Genomic DNA, 24,456 nt, shown 5'->3' with positions numbered 1-24,456 from the left:
ACTAATACTGGTCATATACTATTTATATGTATACAGAAATACATATATTTTGGGGCTTCCCTGGTGGCGCAGTGGTTGAGAGTCCGCCTGCCGATGCAGGGGACACGGGTTCGTGCCCAGGTCCGGGAAGATCCCACATGCCGCAGAGCGGCTGGGCCCGTGAGCCATGGCCACTGAGCCTGCGCGTCCAGAGCCTGTGCTCCACAATGGGAGAGGCCACAACAGTGAGAGGCCCGCGTACCGCAAAAAAAAAAACCCAAAACAGATAACTAATGAGAACCTACTGTATAGCACAGGGAACTCTACTCAGTGCTCTCTGGTGACCTAAATGGGAAGGAAATCCAAAATAGAGGGGATATACGTATACATATAGCTGATTCACTTTGCTGTACAGTAGAAACTAATACAATATTGTAAAGCAACTATATTCCAATAAAGATTAAAAAAAAAACCTACAGCAAACATTATACTTAGTGATGAAATCTTAACACTAGTCCCATTAAAATCAGGAACAAGATTAAAGGTTTCCACTATTACAGAGTCTAATCAACACTGCAGTGAAGGTCCTAGGAAAGCAGTAAGGAAAAGTAACAACTGCTTTACCGACCAAAACAAAAAAGCCAAAACTGTTTTTTATGTTCGGCAGACTATATGATTAGCTAGAGTGAAAACCTGGGAAAATTTACAGGTAAATTATTAGAATTAGTAAGAATTCAATGAGGTTGATTATATAAAAATAAAATGCACTTGTATATTCCAGGCAGAAAATTAAAAAATATACTTTCTAAAAAAATACTATTTCCTCTGAATGTACATCAAATTGAATATGTAATCACAGAAGAAAAAATATTTAATTCCAGGATCTTTAAAACGCAGTACTCTGACCATACACCTTGTGGAATACTTTCTAAGAACAGTAGGAACCGCATAGCCACCTTGAACTGTATTCAGTAGGATCGCTGTTGGTAGTGGTACAGGTATGGTAATCACAGAACCACTGTGCGTACTCTATGGTTCAGAGAAAAAAAAAAAGAGAGCGAGCAAGAGAGAGAAAGAGGGAGGGAAAGGGGGAAATTCTTCTTTACAGAAAAATGCCAGCTATTAAAAGTAGAAGGAGGGGCTTCCCTGGTGGCACAAGGGTTGAGAATCCACCTGCCAATGCAGGGGACACGGGTTCGATCCCTGGTCGGGGAAGATCACACATGCCGCAGGGCAACTAAGCCTGTGAGCCACAACTACTGAGCCTGCGCTCTAGAGCCCGTGAGCCACAACTACTGAAGCCTGTGTGCCACAACTACTGAAGCCCACGCGCCTAGAGCCTGTGCTCCGCAACGATAAGCCACTGCAATGAGAAGCACGCACACTGCAACAAAGAGTAGCCCCCGCTCGTCGCAACTAGAAAAAGCCAACACGCAGCAACGAAGATACAACACAGCCAAAAATAAATTAAAAAAAAAAAAAAGTCATTACTTTGCAACCAACGTGATAATTGATTCCAACAAGGATCATCAATGGTGGCTAAAATCACTGGGTAAAAGGTAGCTGGGGAATAGGACAGTCACACAGTCTCAACGTATCACCCCACACGTTACTTAATGGCTAAGGAAAAAAGGTAACTTTACAATGGAGAGATCTGATACATACCAACCTCACCATGTGCTCAAACTCAGGACCAACAATAATTGGACAAACTGACATTATGAAGCATTGTTACTGCACCTCTGTAGTATTCCCACTAAGCGTTTGACTTAAATCTAATCATGCCGAAACCACCAGAAATCCACTGTGGGATATTCCATCAGATTATTGGACTGAACAGTAGATTACGGAGAATAACAATGCTGTCCCCCCGCTTCCCCTCCAGCCACTCATCTTTTAGCCATTTTGAGGTATAAAACAGGAAGTTGAGCTGAACTGATTATACCTGTACACTTAGGTGTTAGAAGTTCTGGGGGAGGAAAGGCATTAGGCATAACGGCAAGCAGAGTACATTATTAGGAAGCTGAGGCACAGATGGACTTCCCACGCAGGCATGGCACGGGGCAGGGAGGAGCAAGGGTTGGGGGTTTACCCACTTACTTCCCGGATGGCCCCGTCACAAACCCGAATGACATTCAGGAATGTGGGCATGACCTGGGGCAGGAACTGCACACACTTGAGCCCCAGGGACTTGAAGATGAAGGTGATGGCCTGGACGACCATGGTGTGATGGTGAGAGAGGGACTGGTCTCGGAAGATGCGCATCAGGGCCACCATGGACACGGCTGGGTAGAACTCGTCCAGAGGCAAGTTCCCCATGTTGACCAGCATCTCACTGGTGCTGTAGTCAGCTAGGACCAAACAAAGGTGAGGATCACGAGCTATACATGACTCTGACTTTGGACAAAGCGTGGTTACCGACAAACAAAAAAACCTCCTGTGGGTCACCAGCATTCACATCTCTCTCCCTGCTGTACTCTAACACCACTGGGAATACCGGGTATATTAGGAGCCAGTGAATAGGCTCTCACCATGAAGGGCAGTTTTTGGCTTGTCTATTATCTAAACTACAAAAGCCTAACACAGTACATGACGGGTTTTCTTTAAATTGCTACGTTTAATTTAGCTTCTTACCATTCCAGTTCACAACTTCAGTAGCTGAAACCATCAATAAAAAGTTACTCCACCAAATGAAAATAAAGGGGATTAAATTAGGCAAACATCTGTTCAGCAGCTGCTTGGTCCCCCTAGGGAATTCAGAGAAGTTAACAACAAATGCTACCTGACCTGAACAACAAGGATCTCAAGGACTGGGGGTGGAGGAGGGTATGGAAGGTGGGGGAGGGGCGGAGGAGGGTATGGAGGGTGGGGGAGAGGGAGGGGAGGGTATGGGGGTAGGTAGCGGTTTAACAGCACAATAAGGACGCTAAGAACCAGAACATCCAAGAGACTGGATGACTGGCACTGCTGAGGACGGAGGAAACGCTGGAGGATGTGGCTCAGGCTCTGCTCGAAGGCTGTGGGTCTGACAGGATTAACATTGCAGGCACACTTCTCTCATATACAGAAGAACAAACTGGAAGCAGTATGATCCCATCCACAGAGTTCAGAAACAAATTATTTTATTTGGGGAAAATAACATTTTGCTGAACTGGATGGGAGAACCACTGCTGAACTTTCACACTTTGACAAATACGCCTGCCCTGATGGACACTGAGTTAAGCCTAGGAAACTCACCTGCATCCCCACGCCCTGCCCAATCTCTTAGGCTACTATCTAAAGACAAAGGAACTCTACAGCTAGACCACTTGATGGAAGAAAGAGCCCTGGATCCTGACTGCTACTAGTTTTTCCACGCCCTCTGAGCCTTAGCCTCAGATTTCCCTATCAATTAAAACAGGGAGAATACATTCTACCCTCTTCCTCCTTGGGTGCCATGGGAATAGAAAACATCAAAGATGCACTAACAAAGAATGACAGATGAACAAGGGTGATGGGGTGATAATTCACGTCTCTCTCCTCAGCACCTAAGAGTGACTACAGACATAGCCTGTTGACCTTTAACAAAGAACCTGGACAAACGGGAAGACTGGACACACTGGGAAGCAGCGCCCCTGCTGTGACTCAAGAGGAAACTACTGACGTTCCATTCAAAAGTCACAAGGTGAGTCAATATGCAATAATTTCACTGTTATCCAGCCCAAGGCTCTTTCTAAACACAGCCAGTGGGGGCTTAGTGAGGCAAGAACTTGGCAGCCACTCAAGGTTCTCCTCAACTTACAGGAATCCTGACTTGACTTGGATTCTGACAGGCTGACAGCAGAAGCATCCCGGGACTGGTCGATCATGCCAATGTTCACTTTGTGCTTGTAGGGATCCAAGGCCCCCAAGAGCCCTAACACACGGATAGCCTGCGTGGGAAAGGGGAGGGGAAAAGAAAACATTCATCACAGCACCTGACTACCGCAGCTCTCATGGATACTCATGTTCCACGATGCCCAATTCATATCCCACGACCAGCTACAGGGACAAAGCGGAGAGGGACAGGAAGTCTCATCAGTACTGTCACAGCACGTTAATGACGCAAATGTCTCTCCATTCTCCCAGCAAAGTCTTTAAACACCAAGTCTGCGGTGTTTCCTACCTCTCGCCGTGTACCCTGGTTCTGCTCAGTCTTCAGGAAATTCAGCAGCACCTCAAGCAATGTGGGGTACTTCCTGTAGGGCTCCACCACGTAGCCAGTGCTGGCCACCAACTGTCCTAGGGTCCACAGAGCCACCTGGACAGGCAAAAGATCACATGGTTTGTAGCACCAGTAAGAGAGAAAAGAAAGCATACTCCGTACTCTTCATTAAATGGTTATAACAAAGTGTTAGAGGCTATTACAAGAAAAGAATGCCCAGTAAAGGCACTAACCATAAACTAAAATCCTGAGAGCTGGGACATAAAAACAAGGCTACAAACCAACACAACAATCGCTGGATCAAAGGTAAAGAACAGTCCCGCCTTTCTCAGGAAGTATATAGTTCTTCTATACCCTGGATGATTGACAGGAGAAATCGGACTCAAAAGGAAATTAAGGCTGTTCTTACTTTCAGTCTAGTCACCTAATGACCTCGACGACCAAAGCGAAGCCAGGGCCGGGGAAGGGTGAGCTGAAGCTCCACTTCCCCCCACAACCAGAGGCCAAGACTCTCTGTTTCCCTTTAGGGGCCGGGGCTCTGATAGATGACCTGCATTTTTTTTTTTTTTTCAGTCTAGAGGAAATGGCACTGGTCAGCCCTGATACTGACAGTGACTCTGGGTCAAGATGAACGCTAATTCTAGCTCCAAGTCTTTCTTCTTTTTACTCAGTTAACAAATATTTCTAAGTACCTACTAGGGCTAGGCATTACTGGCTGGGCACACTAAGGTGACTGAGAGAGACGAGGTCCCTGGCCTCATGGGGCCGATCCTGCTCAAACACGAAGTAGTGGTACTCACCTGCCTTTTGGCCAACAGAGAGGAGTCCTGGAGCATGTCCATGATGATAATAAAAAGTTCATCAACCCACTTCCTCATTTCTAGGCCACTAACCTACAAAGTGAAAAAGGAAGTGGTAGACAGCATTAGAAATTACGGCATTAAGAAGTATTTTGACTTCATTAGAGGTGAAATAATTCTTCCCATCCTATGGAAAAAGCAGTTGTCCCCTTACCTGAGCCAACTCTCCTATTGTAGCCAGGACATTATTGATCACACCTGGGTTTGGATCAGGGTCTGGATCTTTCAGTTTCAAAATTAAAGCCTATGGAAAGAAGGTATGAGAAAATGAATGCTGGTTAGAGTCTACTAGAAAACTTTTTTCACATAAGTACAATTCACCCAAGAGACCATCTCAGTCATAGATAAATTACTTCTAAGGCTTTATGAATCCAGGATTCCTCTGGAATGTGGATTCTTAAGCCTTTCTCCATACTGCACACAAGTCTGACGTATGAGGGAGCTGGCAAGTGCCATGACCTACAAACATTTCCCATGCCTTCCCTAAACTGTACCTGTGTGATCATGCACCCAGATTCACGTAAGTTGTGAAACACCTCACATGAGTCTAACATAGACTTGAAGGTGGACTCAGATTTTAAAGCTCACTTTTTCTTCATTTTGGGGGAGTTACTTTATGCCACTATCTTACTTCTCCTCGCCAAGCACATTGGATGAGGGGCTTGAAACACCATATCTTATCTCTTAGAAGGAGAGCCCTTTCCTGCAACTGGTGAGATTCCTGGTATTCTTGAACTGAGGGTGCTTGATGTGGCCCTTGTCTGCAAGCCTGGGACCAAAGAAATTATCTACTTTGTTCAGTGCACCAGTGAGCACCAAAACACTCTCATCATCCCAAGACATCCTAGAGAGAAAGAACCAGTCTCTGTCTGTTGCAAATTACCTTCAGAATAGGCTCCATGTAGGGGCGGATGAGTCGGGGGGCATTGGAGACCAGGTGCCCCAGCATGCGGGCACTCTGTTCCTTGATTCTTCCAATGCCGCTGTGCTCCAGCTCTGTCAAAATCTGTAGGCAAGAAAGGCTTACTACGAATACGGCAAAGGAAATTCGAGAGGGACTGTGTGTTTGAAGTGAGAATGAGGCGCGGAACTAGAGGAAGGAACCAGAACTTCACTGCGGATCAAGGAGCTGCTAGATACTCCACAAGCAAGGCCATCTCTGCAGCTCACAGAACAGTCCTGGAAACAGCAGTGACCGGAGGAAAAGCTGTTTGAAACCGGCCCTTTCTCCTTCTGTCACAGTACTCCAAGGTCCCTCAGCCCTCTGCAAACCATAACTTTTAACAGTGTAGATAGTCACAGAAGACGGAGAAAACCAACAGGGCTCGCTGTGAGCAGGGTTTTGCAAAAATAATGAATGAAGGGGGGGCTTCCCTGGTGGCGCAGTGGTTGAGAGTCAGCCTGCTGATGCAGAGGACACGGGTTCGTGCCCCAGTCCAGGAAGATCCCACATGCTGCGGAGCAGCTGGGCCCGTGAGCCATGGCCGCTGAGCCTGCGCGTCCGGAGCCTGTGCTCCGCAATGGGAGAGGCCACAACAGTGAGAGGCCCGCGAACCGCAAAAAAAAAAAAAGAATGAAGGGGGGACTTCCCTGGTGGCTCAGTGGTTAAGAATCCGCCTGCCAATGCAGGGAACACGGGTTTGAGCCCTGGTCCAGGAAGATCCCACATGCCGTGGAGCAACTAAGTCTGTGAGCAACAACTACTGAGCCTGCACTCTAGAGCCCGCGTGCCACAACTACTGAAGCCCACGTGTCTAGAGCCAGCACTCCGCAGCAAGAGAAGCCACCGCAATGAGAAGCCTGCGCACCGCAACGAAGAGTAGCCCCCGCTCGCTGCAACTAGAGAAAGCCCGCGTGCAGCAATGAAGATCCAACGCAGCCAAAAAATAAAATAAATTAATTTATTAATTGAAAAAAAAAGAATGAAGGAAAGGCTCTCTGCAAGAAAAATATCTGTACAGACAGCAAATCACTCAGAGTGCCTATAAATAATGACAATGGAATCAAAGACTAGTCAGAACAGCTGTGATGTGGAAAGAAATACTGATACTCAGTTGTGGTTTCGGGCACCTCTAGATAAACCCAAACAGTTAGGGATTATATCAATAGAATCCCCTTGGACCTTAATGAACAGAGATAACATGTGCGATCTAACTGACACGCTGAAAACACCAGCAAATCAGCACGTTATGCTCCTGGTGACACAGACATAAACAACTTAATATAGACAGACTTCTGGAGAGCTGAAGTTGCCAGAAGGAAATCTCTGCACAGTGGGAAAAGTGAGAAACAAAGCTCGTGTTAACTCAGCTACCCAAAGGAGTCGTCTCCAATTCAATGTTATGTTTTGTCTCACATTATTGATTTAATAATCCTGATTTCCTGGACCCCCTTGGCAGTCTGTTTTCACCTGGTCACAGCATACAGCAGTGAGAGGGGATGGAGAAGGATACTAAGAACAGAAGCATAACTTCAAGAGATGGCTGTCTGCGGGGAAATGGGTACCAGTGAGGAGAGCACAACTCTCTGGGACAGCGCAGGACCAGATCAAACAGCCCCCAATTTACTCCAGAGCCAAAGAGCGCCGCTGCACTCTAATAACAATACCCAATGCCCACCTAGATGAGCAAGACGCCAAGAAAAGGCCAAAGCACATTTAGGTAAGGTCCCTTACCAAGGCATGAAAATGAACAATTCAACTTGGGGAAATCTGTATCAAAGTTTAAAAACAAGAAAAATTATTAAAAATTTTTCCCAAGCTGTACTTGTTTTATTCATTCCCTTTGCTAATAAAGTGTTTGTACATTTGCTGCATTCTGTTAAAACAGAAAAGATAAAATAAAATAAAATTCTGGAGTTTCAAGGGCTAAGTTCAGTATATAGTAAATTCATCTAACGATGCTTCACATTTTCCAGTATCAGAAAAACGGATAGCCTGATAGCTTACTATAAGCTTCCTGAGGACACAGCCCATGCCTGCCTTGTTCACTGGCATGCTTCCAGAACCCAGCCGTAGTTGGAACACAGAAGGTGCTCAAAACATCTGTTGTCTGGATGAACGTACTGATATTCTCATTAGGAGATATATCTCTATCAAGCTTATTTAGCATGGTTTGAGCTGGCAGGCTCAACAATGATTTCTTTTCCTCCCCCAAACTTTAGCTATTTCAAAGACTTAAAAGGATAGGCACTCCTAACACGGGCCAGCAGTTAAGGAGTGAACCATTAGGCTAAAAACACAAGTGCCAACATAAGTATAATCTTTTAATTTGTTCACTGATGATATAACTCACAGTCACTTTAATTATGATAGACTGCGAATAAATGACATTTCTTTAGGGTAGAAGTTACATTAATAATTTTCTATGTTTCAGTTCTTTATATGTTATGAAAAGTGTTTATTTCAAAAGAAACCATGGGGAGGATCATGAAGCAGAGGGTGTGGTGGGGACAGGATGGAGTCGGGGGACAGGAGATGACCGGGTGAGCCACACTGAGACCCAGAAGAGGTGGGTGGAAATAACTTGAGGCAGGAAGGACTGGACTCTGTGCATCGTTCACAATTCAGCCAGAGGACTTACGCGGCCGGGTGAAGACAAGAACTAGAAGACAGGCTTCAGCAGAAAATGGAAATCCTACCAGCTCTAGCAGCAATGCCAACCCGCATCTACCTGAGGCTCTAGTCCAAGCAGCTTAGCTTGGCATCTCACATTATTTAGGAACGACAGCCAGGGACCACAGACCAGGGGCAAGGATGACGAGAAACAGTGCTGGAGCCATTCCCGTATTCGGCCTCTGTGCCTGGCCTCGCATCAGCAGAAGCAGGAGTGGAAGAATTGCGAGGTGCTGGGCAGACTGACACCATCTGCAGCAGAGGCAGTGAAGAGGGGCAAGGAACGGACTCACTGGTGACTTCCCAGGAAAAAGGCAGAGCCACGTGAGAGGTCAGCTTGCGAGTCACGCTGACAAGAGGCTTATGAGGCGATAAGCACTAGAATCGCAATTACCAAGCCGGGAAAACACGCGGGCCCTTGGAGCCAAATGTGGCTTCTACCAGGCGTCTCGCTCTTTTCTCTCCCCTCCTCCTCCTCGACTCTCACTCCCCAAGGAGCACTCACGATGAGCGTGCATTCCCCACCACGATGAGCGTGCATTCCCCACCACGATGAGCGTGCATTCCCCACCACGATGAGCGTGCATTCCCCACCACGATGAGCGTGCATTCCCCACCACGATGAGCGTGCATTCCCCACCACGATGAGCGTGCATTCCCCACCACGATGAGCGTGCATTCCCCACCACCCGAGGCGTGGCCGCCACACCCTTACCTGGATGAGCATCTTGCGCAGGAAGGGCATGACGAAGGCTGGGTTCATGCTGCTGAGCCGGCCCACGGTGCAGATGGCCAGCTCCCGGATCTCAAACACCTGGTCATTCAGGGCCACAAACAGGGCCTGCAGATTCTCTGCCTGGGCCAGGTGTGCGTCAAAGCGCTCATCCAGGGATGCCAAGACACAGTAGCGGATGTCGGGGTCTGCAAGCGCAATCGAGCCTTTCAGTGCCTCTTCACCCCTCTCCTCCCTCCAGTCCTTTCCCAGTTTCTGCTTCCACTGCCATCAGCCTAGGGAGAGGATTCCAGATACCCTTCTCTGACCAAACCTGTCATTTTTTTCTCTACTCACAGGAGCAAAGATAATAGAATTTTTTTTTTAAAAATTATTAATTAATTAATTTATTTTTGGCTGCGTTGGGTCTTCGTTGCTGCGCATGGGCTTTCTCCAGTTTTGGTGAGCGGGGGCTACTCTTCGTTGCAGTGCGTGGGCTTCTCACTGCGGTGGCTTCTCTTGTTGCAAAGCATGGGCCCTAGGCTCGTGGGCCTCAGTAGTTGTGGCACATGGGCTCTGCAGCTGTGGCTCGCGGGCTCTAGAGCGCAGGCTCAGCAGCTATGGCACATGGGCCCAGCTGCTCCACGGCATGTGGGATCCTCCCGGACCAGAGATCGAACCCATGTCCCCTGCATTGGCAGGCGGATTCTTAACCCCGCGCCACCGGGGAAGTCCAAGATAATAGAATTTAAGGCCGATTATCTTACAGAAATAGGCTGGTTTAGCCAAGCCTAAGGCTTTGCCAGAGAAAATGCTGGACATCAGCTTGTTGAGGCCATGAAAGGAAACTGGCTACTTCCAACTGCCCCAGGCACCTACACTTCCTTAGACTGCCTCCATCTCAAACTTTACCAGGATCTGTTATCCCAACCACGAGCAGTTTGCTGAGCACATCCGCCACCACTTGCACTGCGGTCTGGCTAACCACGTGAGCATGGCCACTGATGAGGTGGACAGAGGGCGTGAGCAGGCGGGAGCAGGTGCGGGCGGCTTCCATGCGGATCTCCTTGTGCTCGCTGTTCAGGAAGTGATCCGCACAGTGGCGGACAAACTGGGTCAGAGAGTGGCCTGGATACAAAGGCAGAGAGAAGACAGAATAAACACTGCTGCTTTGGACAGTAGGTCTGCAACTCGCTAGCTGCATTTTCCATTCCATTTCCATTCCATGGCTACTAACTTAATTTTCAACAAGATATTCAACCAGCAAGATATTGACCCCCAACTCTTCTCTTAAAAAAGTAACAAATGATCTTCCAATGAGCAGAAAGGCAGAAGGGAGGTAGAAAAGGAGCTGGGAGACATAAAAAAGGCATTTCCTCCCTGCCTCCATCTCAATCCTTTATTTCCTTCAAAAAGGGAATTATTTTGTTTTATTCGGACCCAGCCCTTTATATTCCCAGAGAGTAAAACAATTTTTGATCAAATTTACCTCATCTATTTTAGTTCCCAGATTTAAATACCAAAAAGAGAGTTTGATATAGGCTGGGTTTAAATATAGCTACTTTCTATTCCTTAGAAATAGACTGGGAGGAGATATGGGGATTATATGTATATGTATAGTTGATTCACTTTGTTATACAGCAGAAACTAACACACCATTGTAAAGCAATTATACTCCAATAAAGATGTTAAAAAAAAAAAAGAAAAGAAAAGAAATAGATTATCCTGGGTGTTAATCAGTGTAAATGGAGGAACTGCAACAGGGAAACTAGCGATGCTGTATAAGTATTCAGACAGCATATCTACGCTTTTTGTACTTGTTTCCCTGTAGCCTTAACCAATACCACCTACACAATCTTAAATTTCAAAAGAGTCCATTTTTCTCTCCTGAAACGTATCTCCCTAAGGCATTAATGTGGGTTTATCTGTAGCCTAGAATTCCAAACTGAACTACACAGTACAGCAGTCTTGGAAATCACACCACCATTGGAATGAAAATACCCCCAAGCGCTGCTTATACATTTTAAAGAATTCAATACCATCTCAGCCAAAGGGAGGTGACAAGGTGAGGGGGATCCATCTCTGCAGCATTAGTTCCTTGGATCAATGAATACTTTTCCTCAACACCATCTGCCCCCACCCCATTTTCCTTTGTCTTTGTATGGGACAAAGAAACAAACGGTAGGAATTAACCATATACGGAAAGACTATAAAAGGATGAGCTGCTGTAGAATCAGCTACCCTGTCTCCAGGACCCCTAGCAAGACCCAGGAATTCTAGGTACCCTCATTCTTTTCTCGAGGTTCCCAGTATCACTGACTATCTTGGCAAGAACCACTACAATTTCTTGGTTTTTCCAAAAAAATTTTTTAAATTTAATTTTACTTATTTTTTTATACAGCAGGTTCTTATTAGTCATCCATTTTATACACATCAGTGTGTACATGTCAATCCTAATCTCCCAGTTCATCCCACGCCCCCCTCCCCGCCACTTTCTCCCCTTGGTGTCATACGTTTGTTCTCTACATCTGTGTCTCTATTTCTGCCCTGCAAACCGGTTCATCTGTACCATCGCAATTTCTTACCTTCAAATTCAAAACTGCCAAGAGTTCGGAGGGCAAGGGTAATGCTGCCCACATCGCTGGCCTCAGGGAGGGTCGTGAGGCCAGGAGAAGCCAGCTGATGGGCCAGGCCCTTGGGCATGCCTGGGTGCCGGAGGGGTTTGTGCATAAGGACCAGGGACAGCATCTTCAGGAGTCCATCTTGGATGTCCTTTTTCAGCTGTGGAATCTGACGGCTCAGGTCGTAGAGCACAGCTGTGAGGGCAGGGCTGAGGGAAAGGAAACCAGTCACTTAAGGAGCTGGATATATGATATTTGGTCTGGTCTTGGGAAGAAACAGCCCTTCTTGTCCAGCAAGGGGATTGGGCTCCACCCCTGCTTAGTCTTTAAAGCAGAAAGGATACAATGAAATAGAATATATATCTTAAACTCTCTTGGCCTGATCCCATATTTCAAAACAATCTATGATTTTCTGGGTTTTGCCTTGAGAGAACTTGTTTACTGTAATTCAGTCACTATGGAAAACCAAGTCTCAATAAATATCTGGGAAGCAGATTGAGAGCATCGTCCTTATTTTATAGATGAAGAGAACAAAAGTGTAGGGAGCTTAAGCAATTTGCCCATCTTAATATAAATGATAGCTGCAAACACTAAAGGAGCACTTTTTTTTTTTTTTTTTGGCCACGCCACATGGCTTGTGGGATCTTAGTTCCCCAACCAGGGATTGAATCAAACCCGGGCCTGGGCAGTGAGAGTGCTGAGTCCTAACTACCGGATCTCCAAGAAATTCCCAGTGGTGCATTTCTTACACAGACTGCATTGTACTAAGAGTGGCTATTTCGTGAACTCTTTCACTTAATCCCCACGACAAACCTAGACCATAGGAACTGCTACTGTACCCACTTTTCAGACTAGAAAGCTGAGGCTCAGAGAAGTTAAATAATTTATTTACGATCACCCAGCTAGACAGTGATGAAACCTGGATTTGAAACTAGCCTATGAGTTTAGTGTGAGCTATCCTACCTATCCAATTTAACGTGTAAATAGCCATGCCTCGCTCTTTCAACACAGACCCAGGACTGTGACTCAAGCCTCATGCTACCCGAGCCGGGGACAGCTCAGGTTCCCGACACCCACCTCAGGCCCACCGCCAGCATGGGCTCCAGCAGCTCCTTGATGTCCTGCTGGATGCCCGGCCCCATCGCTCGGGCCAGCATGCTGATGCAGGTGAACACCGTGGCATCCACCTGCATTGCCTTCTGTCTCCTGCAGAGAACCGAAGAGTGGCTAGTTTAGACATAACGGCATTTTGTGATACCCTACCTCAAAATTACCTTGGGGCAAGGAGAGCAGGTTACCCAGGCGGGGCCACCCCATGTGGGTGTGCAGGTTACCTACTGCACAGTCTAGGGACCCATCACACTGTAGTCACGGCAGACTTGTGTATTTACAACAAATGACCAGCAGATGGCAGTAAAGTCTCTTGAGGAAGGGGCCCCACTTCAGAATTTACACAAAAGGCACCATGTGGGTTAGTGTGGTGCTGGCCAAGGTCCCTATTTAGGAAGCAAACTGAACAACGTGCACATCAGGGACCACGAGTGCAGGGCACAGCCATCATATGAGAAGAAATTCTCCCTATGAGGAGAATGCTGGGCTTGAAACGGGCGAGGCTTATTAATTCACCAGCACAATCCTCGCTACTAACACAGGGAACTATGAAGACACAATTCTAATTAACACTGACCCTCTAAGACTTGGAGAAGATACCCTAGCCTCGCCACCTTGCAGGGTGCTGAAGGTCTTTCTCATATTTTATTCACTGGGACGTTTCAAGAGGTAGGATAATGTATCCAACTTCAATGATAAAGAAAAAGGTGACCGTTAGGTCCCCTCAGTTCCTGTCTAGGAACCCTCGCTTTAGTTGTTATCAAAATCAGACCTTTGAAAGCCAGAGAAAAGAACAAAACTAGGAGATTCCCAGTAAATAATATTGAGAACAGCACTGGTATCTAACATGTATTGGTATGAACAGGTATTCAACCTCCCCAAATATTTACATCCATGTCACTTCATTTGGGAAAGGCTGGAACTCAACTGAAGAAGGGCTATTCATTATATGATTTGCTGGTTAATGATGCAGAGAACAGGCTTCAGCTCCACGGAAACTGGGATGCAGCATCCTCCCTCTCCAACCAAATGGGGTGGAAGGTGAAATCATAACAGAGTTGCTTACTTATGGGCAAAGTCCTTAGGAGGCAGGGCTGCTCGGATGATGTCCAGCACACGAGGTAAGTAGACCTTAAACTCAGACCTCACAGCCACAGAAAGTAGCCCCAGGGCTTGGAAGGCTGCTGTCCGTTCCTTCTCCTTCTTGACACAGCTTAGGACATGGTTCATGGTATCTTGGAGATACTGGGTATCTGAGCACAGAAACAACAAAGTGTATATATGGCTCAAGGTGAGGGGTGGTCTACATATGAAAGGTCAAAGTTCCTATAAAACACTTAAATTTAAGAATAAATTAAGAAAGCCTGTTGGAAAGATATGAAGAAGAATTTAGAGAATGCACTAACCAAACGCTTTGCTTGATAATCACTCCTCTGATACAGCTTTTAGAAATATTAGAAATATAAGCTGTTTTTCCTTTAATTAAAAAAAAAACCAAAAACTTAAAAGTGTCTCCAAAACAATACTGCATTAATTATCGCCATTAGCATTATATTTTGAGGGAAAGATTACATGCTTTTGTTCAAGAAATATATGTTAAACCTTGGTTAAAAACAAAGAGAGGATCATCTAAGCTATTTTATATTATCTGGAAATTTAAAGTAATATTGAAAACTGTTTGTAATAAACACGCTATTCCACTCAGCATAGGCCTAGAAATCACTTTGCTATCACCTAGAGACTTCTGTTACAGTTATATTTAATAGAACAAGATTTAGTCCGTAACTTGGAAAGCCACATGTGTGTTTTCATTAAGTTTACATAAGCCAGTGTGCATGGGTAGGCGATTCTTGGGCAGTTTAAGCTAAGGTGCTACGACTCCTCAGAAGGCTGCTATTTCCTGCCTCTTGCCCCTCTTCCATTTCTTCTCTTCCATCTTTCTGGCCTCAAGTCCGTGCACCAGCAGCACATACAAGCAAGACCACGCAGCCAGTAGAAAGTGAGGGGTGTTCAAGGCCACCAGGACCACAATTAGAAGACAGTGAACTAGACTCCCAAACGGCATACATACATCACTGCATTTATGCTATCGAGAAATGTCTTCTCTCACAGCTCACGGTCAAATGCCGTTGAAGCATGCTGGAGCTTGAAAACAGTCAGAGACCAAGGTGATACAACTCTCAAACCAGAGTGCACCAACGAGAAAAATGGGACCTTTGCAGAGCAGGACAGCGTTTCAGCAGGAAATGAGCTTAAATCAAGAAGGTAATTTCCTTTTCCAGACTTAGCACCCCAAGAGATTAGGAATCTGACATTGCTTGAGATTCCAGCCCAATCCTAGGGGGAGTATTTTTGATATTCCCAAAGCTTGCATCATCAGGAAGTACAAGCAATGACTTCCAAACTGCAAACTTTAAAAAAGTGGCGCTTTCCCAATGAGACTGTACTTACGGAGGCTGCCCAGGCTGAATTTCCAGAACATATTTTAGTACATTATTTAATAAAACAACAAAAACTCACATCAAAAGAACAAACCTAGGGGCCCCTCTGAGCCTTTGTATCCTGCTGCTAGGCCGTCTTTTGAACTTACTAAGGTAACCGCTTCTACAGCATGCCAGACTTTGATCAAATTTGGCCTAGTTATTATTCTCTTTTGAGCCACAGACTTTCAAACCAAGATCATTTAAAGCTCTACTGAATAGGGGCATGTCTGTTCATTAAAAAAGAGAGAAGCTGCTGGGTACCAGGTGAGAAGAATGGAAAACTGAAAAAATATGGGTGATTCTCATTATATCCTTTCTCTCTGGTTCAGTGATTTTATGTGGCTAATTGCCTCATCCTCTCTTAACACCTATTCTCACACCCAGCACATTTAACACCTCACCGGCTGTATTTCTCTGCTTTCATCTGAGCTGGGTGGTGTGAAATGAGTCTGTGCTAGGGAACGGCATCTGCTGAGGGTCAGGCTGGCCTTTCATTTCCCATCCTGCCTCTCACTGGGCCCTGAACGCTTATTAAGCACACACCATAGTGAAGAGGAAAGAGATGTAGGTCCGGGGTCTCTACACTCAGCAAGGAGGGAGGTGAGACAAGGACACTAAGTATGAACAGGCAACTGGAGTATTATTATAATTTTTACCTTTATCTTGTTTCTAAAATGGCTTTGAAATAGCTAGGGGAAGCAGCAACAATAACGGTTTCTATTTCTTGGACCTTACTCTGTGTTAGGCACTTAGACAGGTGCCTAGACATTAAAGCAGCTCATCTCATGAGACAAGGACTGTCATTCTAATTTGACAAGTCAGGAAGTGGAGGCCCAGGAAGGTCAAATAACCTGCCCCAAACCTCACAGTTAAGAACAGAGGCAAGATTCACCCCAGGTCTGATGACGCCAAAGCCTTTCCACAGCTGAGGGTTGTAACGGAAGAGGAAAAGCACATTTCTAGCTAGAGTGACCCAGCAAGGCCTCAGGGAGAAGCCAGTGTCTGAGCTGGGCCAGCTTCAGGAACCAGGAATTCACACCGCCCAGTGGGAACAGGGCAAGAAGAATTCAGGAATTCGGGAACCCAGTCTATTACCCGTGAAACCAGCCTCTGAAGCATCCAGTCCTTCCTCCTTGTGAGGGGGGGGCAGCCCGGTGCCCACCTCAGGAGCAGACACAGGACTGTCCCCGGATCCTCCCTGCCCCACAGACTGGATGCTGCGCACCACTGAAACCGAAACTGCCCTTCCTGTGGTCTCTCAGAAGTCCATTCATCAATGTGTTGGCTTCCACACACGAGAACTTGCCTGGCTCTAGAAGTGCCTCTCTGCCTGCACGTCCGCATTGCTCCTGCGTTTGCTGCCTCAGACATTTACAGAAAAGCTGAACTAGATGCCACTGAAGCTGGATAGAGGCGAGAGACCAGAGACTAGCCCCTCAGCAGGCACTGCTCCAAATGAGAAGCAGACATAACTTTCTGGCATCTCGTCTTCTCTGTTTAATTACCCTTGAATGGGTAATGACATGACACGTCCGTGGACATCCTCACCTGTGAAGGCAGAAGGTCGGAAGGCAGCCAAGCGGGGCAACAAATTCAGGATTGTCATTTGGATCAGTGAGTTCTTGCTATTCCTGCACTTCAGCACCCACTGGCACACCTGAGACAGGAAGGACACAGGGTTGGCAAAGGAAAGGGAGGTGTGGAGCTTGGGAGAAGAGGGAGTGGACCTCCTGCCACTGACCTGATCAAATTTCTCCTCCATCAAGTCTCTGCAGCAGCGACTCTCCACCAGGGTGGACTTCGCTGGGCTGGGGGAAGCCCCGAAGCCCATGAGGCCTTGGTGAGAGCTGTACCCCAGCAGTCCCACCAAGGCGTTTGACTGCTGGGGCTGCATGGCCTGGAAACTGGTGAAGGGGGTGATGTGACGAGGTTTCGTTCCGAAGCCCATGAGATCCTTGCAGTACTTGTCATGTACCAATTGCTGCTGTGTGATTTCTTCCATTTCTTCTCTCAGGCGCTATATACATGGAGGAAGAGTCACCTTTACTTACAAGTGGCATTTGCCTAGGCACCAGGGAGTCTGCCGACAACACGAGCCCAACCCTGAAATGCAACTCTTCCCACAGTGGGCGGCGGCCACTCTTCATCTCTAGGATTCGATTTCCCCAGAACCTTGCAGGGGGCCTGAATCTGTTCTAATTTAGGCAGAAGAGCACCACCTACTGAACAATGAAGCAGCAGCAGGGGTCTGGCCCCCAAGAACCCCCTACCCCACCCTTGGTTTGGGAAAGCTGACTTGTGGATGGCTGTGACAACAGACCTAGGATCTAGCAACAGAGCCTCCTGCGAGGGTGAGGGGCAGCCCCGAGCCAGCATCCTGCTAAGGACGTTCTGCTCTCCCTCTTCTCACCAGAAATGCAGGTAGAGACAACTCAGGCAAGTTAATGTTCTCAGAGTCCTAGGAACTCCATACGAGGCATGGAGTACATTGACTGGCTGAGAACCCCCAGCTCTCACCTACTCAAAGGGCTGCTTAATAACTCATTCTCCAGCTTTCCAAATTGAGAAAGATACAAACCAATTAATTTCCAAACTTCTAACTCTTTCCACAGATATTTTCATTTTTCAGAAAATCTTATCCAGTATTCTTGTCAAGGTCACCAGGACTCTTAGGCTGCTAAACCGAATAGTCTGCAGCACCTGATCCAACTCAGTGTTTCCTCCTACTTGAAACCCCTTCTTCCCTGGGCTCCTTGGACGCTGAGCTTTGCTGGCGCCCCATCCCCACCCCTGCCGCTGCTCCTTCTTGGTCTCCCTTGGTTCTTCCTCATCTCCCAACCTCAGGTTCTCAGCCCCCATCTCTCCTCCAACTATCCTAGTTCCCCGAGGGTCCTCATCCAGTCTCACGACTGGAAATAACATCTATATGCCAGTGACCTCCCCAATCTGTCTCTCTTGCTCAGATCTCTCCCCAGAGCTACTCAATAACTCCGCTCAGACGCCCAACACACATCTTAAACTTAACACGCTCAAAAGCAAACTCCTGACCTTCTACCCCAGACCTGTTCCTCCCATCTCAGTAGATGGCAACTCTACCCTTCTAGTTGCTCAGGCCCCAAACCTTGACCCTTCTTTCTCTCCTATCGACCTCCAAATCCCTTGTACCCCGACAGCTCCCACTACTGCTGAGACGCTGCAGTTCCCCCCTGACTAGACTCCTGGCCTCAGCCCTGGCCCCTCCCGTAATCCATTCCCAACACAGTCTGTACAGGGGCGTCTGAGACCCTAGGTGACGAGCCCCCTCCCTGCCCCAGGTATTCCCCCAACCCCATCTCCCAGCTCCTCTCACTCAGCTCAGTCACAGCGGCAACCTTGCTCCCTTCATAAAGCAGCACGCTCCTGACACGGGGCCTCGTGCTCCCAGGACCAGCGGTCTGGAGGACAGCTCATCCCCAGAGGTGTGTATGGCAGTTTTCTTACCTCCTTCACGGCTGTGCCCAAACATCATCATATTTTAAAATGTAATCCCTGATCCATGCTAGTATCCCCTATTCCTTTTCCCTGCCCTACTTTTCTCCGCAGCATTTATCACCATATGCTACACTATGTATTTTTACTTATTTATGTATTGTCTGCCTCCCCTTGCTAGAATGTACTGTTCTATTCACTGCTGCCTTATTCTCCTAGCTCTTAGGACACGGTATAGCTGGCCCACAGTAGGTGCTCAATTAGTATTTGCTGAATGAATGAAAAAGTTATGAAATTGTAACACCTCACATTTGGATAGTTCTTTATAATTTACAAAGCACCATCACAAGTACTATTTCATTTAAACCTATCAGTTAGGTGATATTGCCCTGTTTTACTGGAAGAAAACAAAGATCCCAGAGCTGTGTGGGGTACAGTGGAAAGTACCACATTATACTTGGGTGGGGAAAACTCTGAGGGTGACCATTTACGGAACGCCCACTAGGTATCAGGTGTTGTGCTAAGCACCTCACACATATTTAGAAACCTCACAGAAGCCCAATGAGGTGGATAAGATCCCCATTAAAATTGAGGAAAATAAGGAGGGAAAGTAATTTACCCATGTCACACAGTATAGAGGAGCGGGGATCCAAAGCCAGACTCGCTGTGTTTCTACACATACTGCAGCACACGCTGCTCCCACATCTAGGGCACAGCCATCACCAAATGATCGCTGGGTCTACGAAAGCAGGAAGCCCTGGGGGGGGAAGTCCACACCAACCAGCTCCCCCAGGAAGACTCACAGGTGGGGCTCTACCTCCCAGATATACCCTGAATCTGCTGTCAGTGGACTGACCCTGAATCTACTTTTGTGTCTACACTGCCAGTGCCAGTCGAAGCCACCACCACTGCTCGCCCAGGTGACTGCAATCGCCTCCTGGGGCAGCCGTGAGAACAGGACCTCCAGCTACCAGGAGAGTAACCGACCCAGGGCCCCAGCCGCTACTCTGAAATCCATGGCCATGTCTGTGCCAAGGCCACACTTTCCGTGAGCTGCTTCTAGCCGATGACGAACACAGTAGGAAGGCTACGGTGGGCCTCCTCTTGACGGCCAGCTCTGGCCTGAGGACCCTGTGATGGCTCCGCACAGCAGACGAGGGTGCTTCCATCCAACTTTTCCTCCCGCTCTTGTTCTCTCAGGGTCGGATCCGCACTGAGGCCTGATGGTTCTCCCAGCCTCTCCCAGCCCCCTGCCCACTTTCTCTCAGAGCTTCTTTCCCTAATACAGTCCTTGCGCTTTTAAACCCACCTTTGCAGCTGCTTCCTGAGCCAGCACACCTCCTAACTCACCTCCCTGCTTCCCTTCCTGCCTCTCCACAAGCTCTTCCCCACAAGTAGCCAATGACTGTTAAAGATGGATGCCATCATGTCATCCTGTGGACACAGCCCTGTGAGGAGAACGGGAGCCAGTAGGGGCCATGAGCTGTGAGGCCCCCGGTGCGGCCCCTCCCGCCCTCTCCCTTGCTCACGGTGCACCAGCCACACTTCCCTTCTCGCCTGAACTTATCAAACGCTCTTCCACCTCAAAGCCTCTGCCTGGAGCACCCCCTCCCTGCCCGCTGCAAGGCTGGCACCTCCATGTCATGCGGTCTCAGCTCAAACGGCACCAACCTCAGGGAGGGAGTCACCCGCACCCCCGTTACCCACCACCCCATTTCCTCGCAGAACTTGCTGCTACCTGAAATGTTCCTATTTATTTGTCTATTGCCTGCTCCCCCAACAAAACGTCAGCTCTTTGAGGACAGGGATCTCGCCTCGTCTCGCTCCCAGAATGGCACGTGAGAAGACTGGACACCCTCAGACGCGCTTCTCACCTCTCCCTCCATGCTGCTGATGCGAACCAGCTCGTTGAGGATCAGTAAGGCTCCGTGGATCCGATCATCGCGATTCATGCCCTTCTCCTTGGCCAAGGTCTCGTCAAACCCCTTCTCTGCTTCCTCAAACGTGTGCTACGGAGAGATACAGAATGCCTAAACTACCCAACGTCCAGCGTTAGAAAGCAGCCCCACCCATCTATATGGGGGGTTCTGAGGTTACCATGCCTGCTAAGGGCCTCGTGCCAGTGTCACCAACAATCCCAACTCATTGGGCTCTCTCGTTTCATTTAGCTTCAACTCTCACAACAATACCACGAGGGAGACACCACTACCGCCCCTATTTAATAGAGAAAAAACAAGAGGCTCAAAGAAGCTAAGTGACTTGTCCAAGGTCACAGAGCGGCCAAGATGAGAACCCAGGTCTCCAATCCCAGGTTCCCATGTTCAGGGCTCTTTTTGTAGGACAAGGGTCCTTAGCAGGTTCACTTGGCAGCGGCAGTCAGCACAGGACTCTCGATACTACGGGAACACTGGCATCTCTCCAGAGACGCCCATATTTCTATATTTTAACACCTCTGAAAAAAGATGTCTTATAATTGTTGCTAAGAAGGCAGTGAGTTTAACTGGCACTATAGCCTCACTCTTAGTGGTACATAAAGCAATGGTGTGGCTATTGATAAATCTTTGCTTTCGTGAAAAACAATAAAATAACTACTGATTCATACTGAGCTTAAAAAACCATGGGAGATCAAAGCAGACAGGATACTTGCTCTTTGGCAAGGGGCCTGCTGCTGCCCTGTAGGCCCGATGATACTCTACGCAAATGTGCTTTGCTGGAGGTTGGAATGGAACCATCTCCTCACCCTGTACCACTGTGGCTTCTGCATCTCCTTTGGCTCCCGCTGGGTGGTGAGGATCAGACAGGCACGAAGGGCAGCAACAGCTCCCTCACGGATGGCCTGTTTGGGGTCCCACACGGCCACAAAAATATTGTCAAAGAAGGGCTGCACTTGCTGGAAGAAGAAGGTGGGGACGCTGATGGCCAGTTCACGAAGAACCAGGACCTGGGAGAAAAGGCACAGAGAACTTTCATCTGGGTCAGAGTCTTGTTCTCTCAGGAACACAGCCTCCTGTCATCCTAGAGCCTACATACAGCAGCAAAAGAGCACACTTGCCCATTCTTCTAGCTCAGAAATTCTGGGGACCTAGGAAGGAGAGTGAAATTGATCAAACATTTCAGTGTTCATTATCCTAGGGTGTTTAGAAGCAGAATGCTTGTAACGTTAGTACACAAGTTCTGAAAGGGCAGACGTGCTTAATGCTTTGCACACTGCTCTACTGATAGCCTAGAATGCGCCCGAAATACAGCAGGCATTCAATAAACATTGTATTGAATGAATGAATAATCCTGTTTAATATTTAATCTTGCTATTATTTTCATCTGACCCTGGAAAAACTGAAGGTTCGGAGGCTGCCCCAAGTCACAGAGTGAGGAAGTAGCACCAGGGTCCATGTGTGGGCCCCTCACCCAGGCCGGCTCCCTCCTTGTGGTGCTGTCCCCGAAAGAGGGAACCGACTGGAAAGGATCCAACTGAAGCTTCTGATCCCCATCACATTCATTCATAGATTCTCTCTCTTAAGGACAGACTCTCCCCCATCTCACAGCCTGGATTCCTGGCCCATCAAACCAGCCTCTTTCAGGGATGAGCCTCAGAAAGCAATGAGTATCTGCGTCTAGAAGAAGAGGGTAAGAAGCCACCACTTCCTCAATTGAAGAATAGCCAACGGGAAAGAGGAAGTCTGGACTACGTACTGACCGATCAATAAATGACTAAAAAACACACAGGAAAGGCCTGGGAGAAGGCAGGCCAACTCTCCCAGCGCGGGGAGCGAGTCCCTCCCCGGCTCCTCTCTTCAGCCCAGTACTCCCATCTTCCCACAGGATATGGAGGGACCTTGACAGAGGGATCCTACAGATGGCGCGGTGGTCTGGGGCTTTGTAAGCCTCTTGGCTTGTGGCTTCTTCTCTTGCCTACAGCTGAGGGGGTGCCTTCTGCCTGGGAGGCATTTTTGATTCTGGAAAACTGGAGGTCAGGATAAGCACTGCACATAGGGCTGCCTCTCAAGCAACAAGAGAGAACGTTAAGCCTCCCCTTCAGGTACGGAGCTCAGGGTGAAGAGAGAAAGGGATTCAGGACAGAACCGAAGGCCACCAAGAAGCCCAGTGCCTTTGCCTGGAGCGTCCCCTCTCATTCTTTGCCTTTCAGGGACCTGAGCACATCGTGTGAAGGACCCCGACATGGAGCCACCACTCGCCACGCACTCACAGCCGCATGTCTCCGGCCCTCGTTGCGGTCAGCACCCAGCCATTCCAAGGCTCGCTTCACCTCAAACTCCACATACTCAGCGGTAAAAGTGTCCCCTGCCATGGCGAGGCGACCAATGGCCTTGGATGCCATTTCCATGACAACTGGGTCATTGGAGGGGAGGAGGTTCCGAAGGTAGTTAGCAAATCTTCCGATTCGGGTGGCATTCCCACCTTCCACTCCTATGAGGCTGGCTGGAAAAGAGAGGAAAGCAAAAGGTGAGGAAGGGCACACGCTGTCCAGGAAAGTATGCTGCCTTCAGAGGAAAGCAAGCCAGTGACCCCCTCCTCTTACTTTAAGTGCAGACTGCAATTTCCAGACAGTAAGGATGCAAATAATTTTCATCTTAACCAACAGATTTCATATTTGTGCCAGAACTACTTATATAAAGCAAAATAACCTCATTTTAGTATACGTAATTTGTTTTCCCAAGAAGAAAAGGAAAACAAACTGGGTCTGAATAATAGTTCACAGGATGGAAGACCAGTCCCTGGAGGTTGAAAATTACCTGCCTTTCATTCACTGCAGCCCAACTCTACTCTTCTATTCGTAAGCCCCACTATGCCAAACTTTGCTCTACAGAGAAACCAGAGCCTGCATTTTTGCAGTGGAAAGAAAGCAGGCTTCTAGTTTCAGTTCAGACACACTGGCCCTAGAAAAGTCGCTTAACAGTTCTGAGATTCCATATCTGAAAAAACCTGCTTTGTCGATGTCCCAGGACTATTGCTAGAATTAACAGCTGGATAAGTACACTGAAAGCCACAAGGCTCCTTAAAATTCATTAAACAAATGTGAACTAAGTGTCCAGTAAGAAGCAGACCCAGGGTGCAGTAGACACAAAGCTGAAGAGTCCTTTATTCCCAGTTCTCACCTTACCGGAAACTCTGTCCTTACCTATGGCCAAGATGCCACCTTTCCTCTCATTGGCATCTGAGCTGGAAACCAGTTCAAAAATGTGATGGTTCAGCTGATCATAGAAGCGAGTAGACTCTTCTTGACTCATCTACAAAAGAAGATGTGCTCAGAACAGTTTATAATGTCTCCCTAGTGGTGGGGTGGCTTCCAAAGACTAGGACCCGAGAGGCAGCCAGGAGGTACAGTTCCAGCCAAAGATGACATGGCTACTGCCTATTTCTATAGTTTTAAACTGAAGAGCAATTCATCGGTGTATTTAACAAATACTT

General features: G+C 47.6%; 1 protein-coding gene across 5 annotated transcripts in view; it reads right to left on the bottom strand.

Annotated features, from left to right (window-relative positions):
• MTOR (mechanistic target of rapamycin kinase) overlaps positions 1-24,456 on the bottom strand; it is a 117,704-nt gene that overhangs the window by 90,260 nt on the left and 2,988 nt on the right. For all 5 annotated transcript variants that reach the window (XR_002175496.3, XM_019930875.3, XM_019930878.3 and 2 more), the window contains exons 3-19: positions 24,167-24,275; positions 23,234-23,466; positions 21,770-21,970; positions 20,904-21,038; positions 17,303-17,578; positions 17,110-17,218; positions 14,145-14,331; positions 13,046-13,174; positions 11,933-12,177; positions 10,260-10,475; positions 9,351-9,556; positions 5,906-6,028; positions 5,177-5,266; positions 4,963-5,055; positions 4,124-4,258; positions 3,761-3,890; positions 2,080-2,330 (exon numbers count right to left, since the gene is read on the bottom strand). Coding sequence is in view for 4 of the 5 variants with exons in the window: in XM_019930875.3 (XP_019786434.1) it covers positions 2,080-2,330; positions 3,761-3,890; positions 4,124-4,258; positions 4,963-5,055; positions 5,177-5,266; positions 5,906-6,028; positions 9,351-9,556; positions 10,260-10,475; positions 11,933-12,177; positions 13,046-13,174; positions 14,145-14,331; positions 17,110-17,218; positions 17,303-17,578; positions 20,904-21,038; positions 21,770-21,970; positions 23,234-23,466; positions 24,167-24,275 (2,868 nt within the window). In the remaining variant the exon portion in view is untranslated. The remainder of the gene's footprint in view (positions 1-2,079; positions 2,331-3,760; positions 3,891-4,123; positions 4,259-4,962; positions 5,056-5,176; positions 5,267-5,905; positions 6,029-9,350; positions 9,557-10,259; positions 10,476-11,932; positions 12,178-13,045; positions 13,175-14,144; positions 14,332-17,109; positions 17,219-17,302; positions 17,579-20,903; positions 21,039-21,769; positions 21,971-23,233; positions 23,467-24,166; positions 24,276-24,456) is intronic.

The sequence above is a fragment of the Tursiops truncatus genome, chromosome 1 (assembly GCF_011762595.2).
Source record: "Tursiops truncatus isolate mTurTru1 chromosome 1, mTurTru1.mat.Y, whole genome shotgun sequence".
Lineage (NCBI taxonomy): Eukaryota > Metazoa > Chordata > Mammalia > Artiodactyla > Delphinidae > Tursiops > Tursiops truncatus.
Note: the sequence above shows the minus strand (reverse complement) of the source record. Positions and strands in the feature narration are given on the sequence as shown.